The 14,763-nt window shown below is 36.8% G+C and overlaps 2 protein-coding genes across 2 annotated transcripts in view; one reads left to right on the forward strand and one right to left on the reverse strand.

Annotated features, from left to right (window-relative positions):
* The window catches only part of SCRN3 (secernin 3), a 36,785-nt gene extending 36,563 nt beyond the window's left edge, over window positions 1-222 (reverse strand). Inside the window, exon 1 of the mRNA XM_029225953.1 lies at window positions 159-222. The gene's annotated coding sequence lies outside the window, so the exon portion shown is untranslated. The remainder of the gene's footprint in view (window positions 1-158) is intronic.
* A 49-nt stretch (window positions 223-271) lies between these two features.
* Window positions 272-14,763, forward strand: part of CIR1 (corepressor interacting with RBPJ, 1) — a 39,429-nt gene continuing 24,937 nt past the window's right edge. Inside the window, exons 1-6 of the mRNA XM_029225809.1 lie at window positions 272-424; window positions 4,727-4,821; window positions 9,923-9,996; window positions 10,804-10,814; window positions 10,902-10,966; window positions 11,342-11,390. Of these exons, the coding sequence (XP_029081642.1) occupies window positions 353-424; window positions 4,727-4,821; window positions 9,923-9,996; window positions 10,804-10,814; window positions 10,902-10,966; window positions 11,342-11,390 (366 nt within the window). The 5' untranslated portion in view covers window positions 272-352. The remainder of the gene's footprint in view (window positions 425-4,726; window positions 4,822-9,922; window positions 9,997-10,803; window positions 10,815-10,901; window positions 10,967-11,341; window positions 11,391-14,763) is intronic.

Raw genomic sequence — 14,763 nt, forward strand, 5'->3', positions numbered from 1 at the left:
CCTGCAGCACCCCCCCAGGAGCCCCTCCCTGCAGCCCCCCCCAGGAGCCCCTCCCAGCAGCCCCTCCCAGGAGCCCCTCGGCGCCGCCGCGCCGCAGTTCCCGACTTCCCGCTTCCAACAACTACTATGCTCGCCCCACCCCCGTGCACGCCCCTCACCTGGCCTCCGAGGGGCCCAAAGTGAAAGGAGGAAGGGGCGAAGAGGGAGCACCACAGGCGCTAATTGCCGGAAGCTGTCCCTTTTGACCCCGGAAGTTCCCTCTGCCACGGGAGGCGCAGTTCCGGTTAGGCAGCAGAGTTTGTTTACGCTGCTCTCAGATCTAGCGGCTGCCTACCCCAGCTCAGGCTCTAAAATGGGAAAATCCTTCGCCAATTTCATGTGCAAGAAGGACTTTCATCCTGCCTCCAAATCCAACATCAAGAAAGTGAGTACGGGGAGCAGGCCCTTGGCGCCTGTGTTCCCAGGGGTTCCTGGAGGTGAGAGTGGTGGAGTCTCTGGGATCCCTGGGACAGTCGCCTCTTCTCCATGCCTAAAGCCCTGGCGTTCTCGTCCCTTCTCCGCTGGCCTTCGTTTATTCTGTTGTACATCAGCCAGGAGACGGGCGGCTCTGTGTACTCTTTCGGTTTTGTCAGCTAGAATGTAAATCTTTAAGATATGAAGACCGATAACCGGCTTCCTCATAACTTCCCGCAGCAGATTCTGATGTTGACTTTTCGAATCCCAGAGATCGCGGCTTCTGAGCTTTGCTGTCCTGTACAAAGAAGACTCCCTGTCTATTTAACATAGATCTTAAAAGGGAAATAAAGCCACACCTTGCTTACTCTTTTTATCCCACTTGATCATGTCTGGTGACCTCATTGAACTTTGGCTTTTTAAATAACCACTTACAGGTCTACTATGTCCAGTACAGAAAAACTGAGTTGAGTATTATAGTAGTGGAAAGCAGAATGGTGAGGTAGGAGGAGTATGAGCATTGAAACCAGACCTAGATTCTGTTTTTCCAGCACAGTCACTTTTAGCCCTGAGACCTTACACAAAATATTTAATGTCCCTGATCCTCAGTGTCCTAATCTATAAGTTAAGAATGATTATTATCAGTTGCCTTGACTTGTGAAAATTGTTATGAGGACTAAATAAGATGGTGTAGATAAAGACTTTGAAATAAGTACCACCACCTAGCACTCTGCCCAACACATAGAGTGAGTGCTCAATAAAATATTAATTGCCCCTACACACACCCTTATCCTTAGCCTGCTCCTAAAATACAGGTGGTAACAAGAGTCATCCCTGGCCCATGTCTTGCTTACTCTGTATGCTTTCCCAAACAATCACAGCCAATTTTATAGTTTTAACCACCCCTTATTTACTCCTGACTTTCAAATCTACAGTGCGAGATCTTTCCCCTTAGCTGGAGGCACCTGAAGACAGCTATATACTAGACAGTTTCATCTTGATATCCTACAGGCATCTCAAACTCAGCATACTTGAAATGGAACTTACCTTTTATCCTAAATCTGCTCTTCTTTTTATACTTCCTGTTCTCATATCAGTAGGAAATACAGGTAGTAACACAACCCTTCATCCAGTCACCCAGGCCAGAGACTCAGGATTCGTCCTTTCCCATCAACTCCTTTATCTTGTCAGCTAATAAATTCTATTGGTCTTACCTCTCAGATATCTGTTGAATCCATCTCTCCTCCTTGTCACTACTGCCTGTATCTTAGCTTAGACCCTCATCATCTTTCACCTAGACAATTATATTTCCTAACTGGTTTTTCTGCTGCCAGTCTTGACCCCTCTCACATCCATTCTCTACCCATCTAGCCATCAGAATAATAATTTTTTTATTTAGCAGTTTTATTGAGGTATAATTCACATACCATACAATCACCCATTTAAAGTGTACAATTCAGTAGTTTTTAGTATATTTATGAATTTTATCATCACCACAAAAGTTCTAAAAGATTTTCATCACGCCCCCCAAACCCATATCTATTAACAGTCACTCCCCATTTGTCCTTAATCCTTCCCCCTCCCCAGCCCTAGTCAACCACTAATCTGCTTTTTGTTTCTGTGGATTTGTCTATTCTCGACATTTCACATAAATGGAATCATGCAATATGTTATTTTTTTGTGACTGCCTTCTTTCACTTAGCATAATGTTTCAGAGTTCATGTTGTAGAATGTATCAGTATTACATTCCTTTTTATTGCTGAATAATTCCATTATATGGATATAGCACATTTTATTTATCTATCATTTGATGAATATTTGGGTGTTTCCATAGAGTAGTCATTTTAGAGCACAACTCTGATTTCTTCTAGCTCCTTATTAAAATACTACAGGATTAAGTCCAGGTAACCAGGCTCCAGTTTATTTTTCCTTCTTCATGCCTTACTGCTATTCTCCCACCATAGATTTTATACTCTGGTAAAATCAAGCTACTTAATTCCTGTTTTACACTTCTGGATCTTTGTCTGAGTTGTTCCCTCTGCTGGTAATATCTTACCCTGTTTTTCCCTTGGCAAAATTTTGATCCGCTTCAAAATCCTGTTTAACATGTATGAAGCTACTTGTGTAACAGGGTTACTTATTGCAGCTGAGTTTGTAATAGTAAAAGATTGGAAATTTCTTAATGCCCATCAGTACAGCAGGAGATTGGTTAAATGAATGGTGGTGCAGCCCCACAAAAGAATGATATTCTTCAGCACCCCATCCCCCAGAAAACAAGAAAGCATTTTGTTTACTGATCTGGGAATGATCTTCATGGTATAGAATTTTATTTTATACATATTCTCTGTGTACAGCATATTGTATATATATGCTGTATATGTTACCATTTATGAAAAGAGTGACCAAAAAATGCATGTGTGTATATTATGTATATTATGTGTATGTCCATGTGAACATCTTTGGAAGGATATACAAAACAGGAATAATATTGGCTACCTGTGAATATAGTTACTTCATTTAAAAAATAAAGAACTTCTAAAAACCAAAACTTGGCTATAAAGCATTCCATTATACCAGCCTTCTTCCTTGCCCCCTAGAACACTGTCTTGTTCTATTTCTTCATGTTGAACATACTCTGTTCCAAATATCAATTTTTATTGTTACTATTTTTTTCCCAGCTGAGGATTTATTGGCGTAAATGCAACCATATAAAAACATAAGTTATGAAAAACACAGTCACCATATGCCCCCCTCCCCCACCCTCAGCCCAGGCCCAAGTATTGTTACTGTTTATTTACACAATTCCTGTCTTTTTTATTATGAAATATCTTAAACATACGGAAAAGTTAGTATGATTTTCTATTAGCAGATTCTGAGTATTTTGTAGGCAAGAATATGTTTTACTACTTTTTATTCTGGCTCATCATAAATATTCATGTATTTAAGCTCTTGAGCAATTGAGACTAGTAAAATAACTTTGTAAAATCTAAAGCTTTAAATAAATGGTAGTTATTGTTAGAATATGTTAATCATTAGAATGTTATTATTAATATATTATTTGACCAGGCAATGACACCTTGCATTTTTCTATTGCAACTGTTTGCATTTTGAGCTACAGTGAAAATTCCACTGTGCCTTTTATTGCCCATCCCAAGTGTAGACTTTTCTTCTACTATAACATTACATTGGTAATGTTATGTTGGTTATGGCATGTATATTATGTTATGAAGGCAGTGGAAGAAACTTTCAGAAACTTATACCAAAAGAAATTTCTGGTATATCTGTCCCTGAAGGGCTCTCTTTTCATTTCTATTTTTGCTTTTATCTCCATATTAATCTCAGATTGTGGTGCCCATAGAAGCTTCCTATCTGAGCACTATTAAATACTGATAACTACTGTTTTGCATCTAAAATTGAATAATGGCAGTCTTGTCCCCCGTCCTTCTCCCCAAACTTATCTGCCCCCACCTACATTTAATAATTATAATTTTATCAGTGTAAATATTTTTCCTTGAATTTACCTTCTAAAACTTAGCTTGTTGGGAGAGAAAGTTTTGCCTTGCTGTTTATGTTGAATGGTTATCAAACATTTTGTCCTTTACTTTATAGGAGGTGGGAAGTCACTGATACCTTTTAAACCTGGAAGTAACATGATTAAATATCCTGCATAAGTTGTGTGGGCTTTTTACCATCACCACTTCTACGATTCTGAGAATTTCACACAGGGACGCATTCAGCCTGTGGTGGTGGTGCCCTTGAGCAACTGCAGGACGTCAGATGCATCTCTTTGATTCCTCTCTTGTCTCTTCCCTTTTTTCTACAACTACCTTTCATCTCCTTTCCTTTTTTTCTCCTATTTGTCTTCCATTTCTCCTCTCTTGGGGTGTCAGTGACACCCACTGGCATCCATGGGCGCCATTTAACCTTACTGGTTGTGCCCTGTATGTTTTTTGGACTAGACATATTCCATGTAGAGAGATGGTTGTTCTCATCTCTGAAACAACAACAGAGGGATTGAATGCAAGAAGCAGTTGTACCCCAAGTGCTCAGCGTGGTTATCAAGTTTGACATTTTTGCCTGAAAGTTTAGCTGTTTTCAATGATTATATTTAAGGACTTATATAAAAGCACAAATCAGATTTTCAACTGTTGTTTTGTGATAATGACATTATGACCAAATTAGATGATGTTGTAAACTATATACAATAGCATTTTATATTTTATTATAAAAGAGAGCAAACTTCCTACTTAAGTTTTGTACTTTACTAATTTAGGTATGGATGGCAGAACAGAAAATATCATATGATAAGAAGAAACAAGAAGAATTAATGCAACAATATCTTAAAGAACAAGAATCATATGATAATAGGTAAGAAATTCCACTATGCTGGTGTTTTTAGAATAGTCAATTGCATGAGAATATCCTTTACTGAATCATATATTAAATGAGCTTTATTGAACTGAATGCCCCAATGATAGGATTGTATTCCCTGTGAACTGTCTTTACTCTTATATTGATAGATGGGCACTTTTTCCAACCTTACCCATAATTCACATAAAATACTGATTGATGTGACTCCACATACAGTTTATAGAGAAGTCCCAACTTATACAAAACTTAGAAGAAAAATAAATGTCTATACTTGAACTACTGAGGCCTCTTACAAAGATATTTCTTCAACATACACTGAAATGAAAAGGTGCACAGGACAGTTTCAAGAAGTAATTTGAAGTGTCTCTATTTGACCTGCATGTCATTGTTCTGTTAATGGCAGGATCAGAGCTAGAGTTCTTCATTGGTTTACTACGGTACAGTACCTGCCCTTTAGCTATTGTCATTTATGTTTGTATTTGCAGGTCTAACACTGAAGCTGATTTCTCTTGGTTAATCAAGCAAATGAATAGTGGTGCTTTAGTTAAATAGGTCATATTTTCTCTTCCACTCAGTCGTATATTTCATCAAAACATGGAACTTAAGCGAAGTAATACTAAACTATTACTAAATACTCTCTTTAAAATATAGTATATCAAGAGCAAAATTAAAGAAATAAAATGTTTAGTTTAATTAAGTACTTTTCTCACTAATTTATTTAATCTGATTAACTTTTATTGAGTGCCTACTTCATGTAAGACAACAAATGGTATTGTAGTGGCCTATAAAATTGTGATGCATAGTTTCTCTCTACCCCCAAGAAAATCTAATAAGGGATATGTACATACATATAGTTCAAGGCTGAAGGTAATAACTGATTGAAAACACACTTTATAAAAACTGTGGCATGCTAGCATAAGAAAATAATTCCATTTGGGATAACAAGGTAAGACTTCATAAAAGAGGTGACGTTTAAGCTGAACTGTGAAGAATGGTAAGGATATAGATCTTTGGTTCTCAACTGAGGGCCATTATTGCCCAGACATGTGGCAATGTTTGGACACTTTTTTTTTTTTAATTAAAAAAATATAGTTATTTATTTATTTTGGCCGCATCAGGTCTTAGTTGCGGCATGCAGGATCTTCATTGTAGCATGTGGAATCTTTCGTTCCGGCGTGTGGGCTCTAGAGCATGCAGGCTCGGTAGTTGCAGCTTGCCAGCTGTCTGGTTGTGGCGGGTGGGGTTTAGAGCGCACAGGCTTAGTTGCCCTGTGGCATGTGGGATCTTAGTTCCCCAACCAGGGATAGAACCTGTGTCCCCTGCTTTGGAAGGTGGATTCTTAATTACTGGACCTCCAGGGAAGTCCCTGGACACATTTTTTGATTGTCACAACTCAGGGGTTGGGTGATAACAGCACCTAGTGGGTAGATTCTAGGGATGCTGTAAAACAGCCGACAGTGCACTCAAAGAATGATCAAGTCCAAAATGTCAGTAGCACTACCGTTGAGAGACTGTGATTTACATATAGTAAAAGCTTATTAAAGATGATCACGGTGGGAAGATGGAGAGGATGTTCAGGAAACAGCCAATATAGTTGAGTTACACCAATGAAGAGATAGTGGAGGTGGAAATATTTGAAGCTATGCACATATCCTTAACTTTGCCCACTGATGTCAGTATTCATTGATAGATCTTGCCTGCATCAGTTATTACTGTGGTATTCTAATAGTGATTTTCTATTTCAGTTGCTATACATTGTTTAATTTGAATTCTTCTGGAAAGAGGATTTTTCCTTTTCCCTCACTTATTTATTTAATCATTTATTCCTATCAGCCTGGACTCAGATATTTATTTAATTGGTTATAATCTAATACTCTTATTTATTTTTTTGCTCAAATTGTTCCAGTTTTGGCCTTTGCCTGCTCTGTCAGCTTGACTCCTATGTCCATTTAACATGCCCCATCCTTTTTAAAAAAAAAAAAAAAAAAGTTCTTCCTGGCACTACAGGATCATCAAATATTTGTCTTTTATTTTTCCCTGCTCCAGCATTGGAGCAGTTTTATTGGTTCTTTTTATTGGAGAAAGATATTTACATACCAGGATCTGGACACTAGGTGTGTTCATTGCTTTTAGGTTTGTTTGTTTGAATTTATGAGTATATAAAGGCAAATTTATGAGTATTTGGAGTGATTTGCTACATTTTTCTTTTTTTCCTCATTCAAAAGTATTGTCCTTGATAGCCAATTCTGTTCCTTAGTACTCTGTTTTTTTCCCTTTTAAGTTTTTAACTGTCCTAGATGTTTCTTAATGTTTGTGGATATTGATCCCTACGTACATTTTTTTAAAGATGACAATCACATTTATTATTCTGACTGAACAAATAAAAGGATGTCCAAAAGTCTGTACATTTCACTCAGCTTAGAGTCAACAGCAAAAAAAAAAAAAACAGAATCTGTACAGGTTTTTAGTTGAAGTTAAAACAGAAATGCCAATATCATAGCTTTTCCTTTTATTTTGTATACCTGTTGAGTTTTGCACAAAATGAAATTGATATTCCAGTTTTGATTTTGTTATTTTTGTTCCAATATAAATGAAATGCTTTTTCAGGGGTGGGAATATATAAAACAAAATTTGCCATTTTTAAGTGTGCAGTTCAGTGGCGTTAATTACATTCACAGTGTTGGTACCATTACCACTGTCTATTTCCAAATTTTTTTTCATTACCCCAAATAGAAACTCTATACCCATTAAACAATAACTCCATTCCCCCTCCCTCCAGCCCCTGGTAAACACTATTCTTCTTTCTGTCTCTATGAATTTGCCTATTCTAGGTATACCATATAAGTGGAATTACACAGTATTTGTCCTTTTGTGTCTGGCGTACTTCACTTAGTATAACATGTTCAAGATTCATCCATATTGTAGCATGTATCACAGCTCATTCCTTTTTATGGCCAAATAACATTCCATTGTATGTGTATACCACAGTTGGTCTACCCATTCATCCATCAGTGGACACTTGAATTGCTTCCACCATTTGGCTGTTTTGAATAATGTTGCTATAAACATTGGCATACACATATTGTCCAGCTCCCTATTTTCAGTTCCTTGCGGTATTACCTAGGAGTAGAATTGCTGGATCATCTGGTAATTCTGTGTTTGGCTGTTGAAGAACCACCCAACAGTTTTCCATAGGGACTGTACCATTTTACATTCCCACCAGCAATGCAGTTTTTCCACATCCTTGCCAACATTTGTTATTTTCCTTCTTTTTTTTTTTTTTTTGATAATAGGCATCCTAATGACTACAACGTGATATCTCATGGTTTTAATTTACATTTCCCTAATAACTAGTGATGTTGAGCTTTTCACATGGTCCATTTTAATTTTTTAAATGGTGTTAATTTAATATAAGATATAATTTATATACTTTAAAGTATATGTTGGTTTTAAGTGTATTTATAGAATTTGGAGCCATCACCATAACTCATTTCAGAACATTTTCATCATCCGAAAAAGAAATCTTGTACCCATTAGCAGTCACTCCCCATTTCCAGACCCTGTACCCCCTAATACCTCTCAGCTCTAAGTAACCACTAATTTATTTGTCTCTATATATTCACCTATTCTGGAAATGTCATATAAATGGGATCATACAATATGTGGTCTTTTGCGATTGGCTTCTTTCATTTAATATAATTATTTAAAATTTAAAAATTAAAAAATTTTAAATGTATTTTTAAAAACATTTTTTTCAGTGTTTTTGAAGTTCATCCATGTTGTAGCATGTGTCAGTAGTTCATTCCCTTTTATTGCTGAATAATATCCCACTGTATAGAGGTAGATCCTGTCATCCTTTTGCCCTCTTCTTCTTTTACAATTCTTTGTAAACACCAGTGGGAATAAGAAGTGAGGAACTATAATCATGTAGGCTATCCTTTGTGATAGCCTTTTCCAAATAAGAGGAAATTCTGTTCACTCTTTAGCCTTCTTCTTTATAATCAGTACTTTACTTGGATCTTGTGAATTAAAGCTTTAACTTGACCGTTGATTCAATTTGTAGCAGAGCTTTTTTTCTAAAAAGCACAGCATATCTCTCTAAACAGAACCCAAACAGGGAACTTTTGGTGTTAAAACAGAAATGATAAAAAAGAAAATGAGGGGCTTCCCTGGTGGCGCAGTGGTTAAGAATCCACCTGCCAATGCAGGGGACACGGTTTCGAGCCCTGGTCTGGGAAGGTCCCACATGCCACAGAGCAACTAAGCCTGTGCACCACAACTACTGAGCCTGCACTCTAGAGCCCGTGAGCCACAACTGCTGAAGCCTGAGTGCCTAGAGCCCGTGCTCCTCAACAAGAGAAGCCACAGCAGCGAGAAGCCTGCGCACCGCTACGAAGAGTAGCCCCCGCTCACTGCAACTGGAGAAAGCCTGCACGCATCAGCAAAGACCCAATGCAGCCAAAATAAATAAACAAAATAAATTTATTAAAAAAAAAAGAAAGAAAATGATTTTTAAGATGCAGCAGTCCATCATAGTAATTAACCTGTTGTAGATTATCTTTATTCTCTCTTCATTGGCCTCGCTAAAGAATTTGATTCTCTTATTACCTTTGACTCTTTTAAGAATTAATTGGATTTGCCTTCCTAAAGAAATTCCAGAGAGACTCATTTTCCTAGAACTGTTTGATTCCTCACAATTAATGAAAAATGTTGGCACTATTTAACTTAATTCCAAATTTGTGTTGGCGTATAGGATTTCAAAGTTGTCCCTATTTCCACAGCATTTCAAAGTTTAAGAAAAGCATGTGAGGGGAAGCATGGCATTTTTTCCCTCATTTCAGTTGGGAGTGCCGGGATCTCTCAGGTAATGAGGAAGTCTCAGAATTTACAACTAGTTACTAAAGAGGCAGCACTGTTGGAATTTCCAGTCAGATATTTCAGATGTCATCTAATCAGTGGAGTAAACTTCTGGAACTTTATCTCTAATAAAAATATTTTAATCTTAATTCCCTTAGGATTTAGGGGTATGGAGGGACAGTTTTTCTGTAATTTTTTCCTCCTACAAAAAATTGCTAACTTTATGTCTTGTTTTATTTAGATTGCTTATGGGAGATGAACGTGTAAAGAATGGCCTTAATTTCATGTATGAGGCTCCACCAGGGGCTAAAAAAGGTACTTGGTCATTTCCTTTTTTTAAGTCTTTGATGTGTTTGCAAGTAAAGATTGAGAACTGTTATGACAAACATTGTTTAGAAGTTGCTCTTCATCTTTTAAAATTGCTATTAATTTTGTAAAATAATTTTTTTAAATACTGCAATCAATACAGTAGAATAGGGCTTCCCTGGTGGCACAGTGGTTGACAGTCCACCTGCCAATGCAGGGGACACTGGTTCGTGCCCCGGTCCGGGAAGATCCTACATGCCGCGGAACAGCTAGGCCCCTGAGCCATGGCCGCTGAGCCTGTGCATCCAGAGCCTGTGCTCCGTAATGGGAGAGAGAGGCCACAACAGTCAGAGGCCCGTGTAGTGCAAAAAAAAAAAAAAAAAAAAAAATACAGTAGAATAAATACTAAAAATATTTGTCTAATCTAGTAATAATTTCATGACTTGTCCTTTGGGGAGGAAAATAATCTCAACATCACCAGAATTACATTTATTCTTTTATAATTTGTGTATTTAGTCCTTCTTACTGAGTATACTTGTAAATACAAAGCATAATATTCACTGTCAATGAAAAATAGAAAAGTTTAAAGACTAGAAATAAGTGTGCTTATTAAACACTATTTCTTATTCACTGTTTTTTATCCTTCAGTGATTTGAATTTTATCTTATGAAAGAAAAAAGTCAAACTAATACATTCTTACAAGTTAAAATTAAATACCGTGATATCATAGTGTCGTATATGATAGCAGACTTTTATGTTGAAGTTTTTAACTTGACCTACCTTTTTTTCCTCCCATGTTTTTGATATGCAATCAAGAAAACAAAGAGGTAAAGTACTGTTTTCTATGTTTGGATTTATTTGCAATAGATTGTAATTTTATGGAAAAATTGAAAGACTTTAATGAATGTTTTTAGAAAGAAGAAACAGAAGGAGAGACTGAATACAAATTTGAATGGCAAAAAGGGGCCCCACGAGAAAAGTAAGAGCTGGTTTTCTTTTAAGATAAAATGTGTATCATTAAATTTAGATAATATCCCATCTTATGTTGCCTTTTTATTCATTAGAGAAAGCAACTAATGTGAAAGGTTATTTTTAATGATTTGTCTTATGCAATTCATTTGGTTGATTATAGTCTTTAGTTCTATTTTTATTTTTTTCATTTTTTTAAATCACAGATCATCAGACTGGATACTTAATAATGAAGTGGTGTTTGCAAATACTAAATAGATTTTATTGTTCTATTTATTTATTGAAGTCGTACATTTCATAATTTACTCAGAACTATAAAACTATTTTTAGTTTAATTATTAAATTGTTCTTAATATTGAGTTTGTACGTTTTCTCTCCTTAATAGATATGCCAAAGATGACATGAACATCAGAGATCAGCCCTTTGGTATTCAGGCAAGTGACACATATTTATACTGTAAGAATAAGTTTTTTTTATAAACACTTCTTTATACTGTTGTCCAAAAGGTATTTAAGCTGAAAAGGGGCTCTGTGGTTTCTATTTGTATCAGATAATAGAAGGACTAGGAGAGAAAATATTAAATGTACTAAACTGATAAAAGATAGGATTCAAAGTTTTGTAGTAAGGGTTATAATGATAATGGTCTCTGTGGTTTTCAAGGAATTTGGAGAATTAGCTCAAGGTCAAAAAAATATATAAAACTGTCTGGAACCAGAACAAACTATCATCAGAGGGCCAGGTCCTTGTTATAAATAACATTTTTTTTTGAACACTGCCTTACTTATTCATTTATATATTACTGGTATATTGGCAGAGCTGAGTAGTTGCAACAGAGACCTTTGGCCCATAAACCCTATAATATTTGCTATCTGGCCCTTTACAGAAAAAGTATGCCAGCCCCTGGTTTAGGAAATTGAAACCTCAAAGGTTAATTTTTTTAAATGAGAGGATTTAACATTAAGCCATGACATCATTCTTTTTTGGTATTTTACCATTTCTTTTTGGATGACATTGTTTTATTTCCACAAAGTAACACACAAAAAGAAATAGGAGGGACTTCTCTGGTGGTCCAGTGGTTAAGAATCCGCCTTCCATGCAAGGATTCTTCAATATACGCAAATCAATCAGTGTGATACACCATATTAACAAATTGAAGGATAAAACCTATATGATAATCTCAATAGATGCAGAAAAAGCTTTAGACAAAATTCAACACCGATTTATGATAAAAACTCTCTACAAAGTAGACATAGAGGGAACCTACCTCAACATAATAAAGGCCATAGCCACATTGTTCTCAATGGTGAAGAACTGAAAGCATTTCCACTAAGATCAGGAACAAGACAAGGTTGCCCACTCTCACCACTGTTATTCAACATAGCTTTGGAAGTTTAGCCAAGAAATCAGAGAAGAAAAAGAAATAAAAGGAATCCAAATCGGAAAAGAAGAAATAAAACTGTCACTGTTTGCAGATGACATGATACTATACATAGAGAATCCTAAAGATGCTACCAGAAAACTACTAGAGCTAATCAATGAATTTGGTAAAGTAGCAGGATACAAAATTAATGCACAGAAATCTCTTGCATTCCTATACACTAATGATGAAAAATCTTAAAGAGTAATTAAGGAAACACTCCCATTTACCATTGCAATAAAAAGAACAAAATACCTAGGAATAAACCTACCTAAGGAGACAAAAGACCTGGATGCATAAAACTATAAGACACTGATGAAAGAAATTAAAGATGATACAAACAGATGGAGAGATATACTATGTTCTTGGATTGGAAGAATCAACATTGTGAAAATGAGTATACTACCCAAAGCAGTCTACAGATTCAATGCAATCCCTATCAAACTACCAATGGCGTTTTTCACAGAAATAGAACAAAAAATTTCACAATTTGTATGGAAACAAAAAGACCCCAAATAGCCAAAGCAATCTTGAGAAAGAAAAATGGAGCGGGAGGAATCAGGCTTCCTGACTTCAGACTATATGACAAAGCTACAGTAATCAAGACAGTATGGTACTGGCACAAAAACAGAAATATCGATCAATGGAACAGGATAGAAAGCCCAGAGATAAACCCATGCACCTATGGGCACCTTATCTTTGGTAAAGGAGGCAAGAACATACAGTGGAGAAAAGACAGCCTCTTCAATAAGTGGTGCTGGGAAAACTGGACTGCTCCATGTAAAAGGATGAAATTAGAACACTTCCTAACACCATACATAAAAATAAGCTCGAAATGGATTAAAGACCTAAATGTAAGGCCAGACACTATAAAACTCTTAGAAGAAAACATAGGTAGGACACTCTATGACATAAATCACAGCAAGATCCTTTTTGACCCGCCTCCAAGAGAAATGGAAATAAAAACAAAAATAAACAAATGGGACCTAATGAAACTTCAAAGCTTTTACACAGCAAAGGAAACCATAAACAAGACGAGAAGATAACCCTCAGAATGGGAGAAAATATTTGCAAATGAAGCAACTGACAAAGGATTAATCTCCAAACTTTACAAGCAGGTCATGCAGCTCAGTATCAGAAAAACCAACAACCCAATCCAAAAATGGGCAGAAGACCTAAACAGACATTTCTCCAAAGAAGATATTTAGATTGCCAACAAACACATGAAAGAATGCTCAACGTCACTAATCATTAGAGAAATGCAAATCAAAACTACAATGAGATATCATCTCACACCAGTCAGAATGGCCATCATCAAAAAATCTACAAACAGTAAATGCTGGAGAGGGTGTGGAGAAAAGGGAACACTCTTGCACTGCTGGTAGGAATGTGAATTGGTACAGCCACTATGGAGAAAAGTATGGAGGTTCCTTAAAAAACTACAAATAGAACTACCATATGACCCAGCAATCCCACTACTGGGCATATACCCTGAGAAAACCATAATTCAAAAAGAGTCATGTACCAAAATGTTCATTGCAGCTCTATTTACAATAGCCCAGAGATGGAAACAACCTAAGTGTCCATCATCGGATAAATGGATAAAGAAGATGTGGCACATATATACAATGGATATTACTCAGCCATAAAAAGAAACGAAATTGAGCTATTTGTAATGAGGTGGATAGACCTAGAGTCTGTCATACAGAGTGAAGTAAGTCAGAAAGAGAAAGACAAATACCGTATGCTAACACATGTATATGGAATCTAAAAAAAAAAATGTCATGAAGAACCTAGGGGTAAGACGGGAATAAAGACGCAGACCTACTAGAGAGTGGACTTGAGGATACGGGGAGGGGGAAGGGTAAGCTGGGACAAAGTGAGAGAGTGGCGTGGACATATATACACTACCAAACGTAAAACAGATAGCTAGTAGGAAGCAGCCACATAGCACAGGGAGATCAGCTCGGTGGTTTGTGATCACCCAGAGGGCTGAGATAGGGAGGGTGGGAGGGAGGGAGATGCAAGAGGGAAGAGATATGGGGACATATGTATATGTGTGGAGGTTCCTTAAAAAAACTAAAAATAGAACTACCATATGACCCAGCAATCCCACTACTGGGCATATACCCTGAGAAAACCATAATTTAAAAAGAGCCATGTACCACAGTGTTCATGGTGGCACTATTTACAATAGCCAGGACATGGAAGCAACCTAAGTGTCCATCGACAGATGAATGGATAAAGAAGATGCGGCACATATATACAATGGAATATTACTCAGCCATAAAAAGAAACGAAATTGAGTTATTTGTAGTGAGGCGGATGGACCTAGAGTATGTCATACAGAGTGAAGTAAGGCGGAAAGAGAAAAACAGATACCGTATGCT

Source organism: Monodon monoceros, unplaced genomic scaffold (genome assembly GCF_005190385.1).
Source record: "Monodon monoceros isolate NGI ecotype Baffin Bay Population unplaced genomic scaffold, NGI_Narwhal_1 Super_Scaffold_16, whole genome shotgun sequence".
In the NCBI taxonomy this organism is placed as follows: domain Eukaryota; kingdom Metazoa; phylum Chordata; class Mammalia; order Artiodactyla; family Monodontidae; genus Monodon; species Monodon monoceros.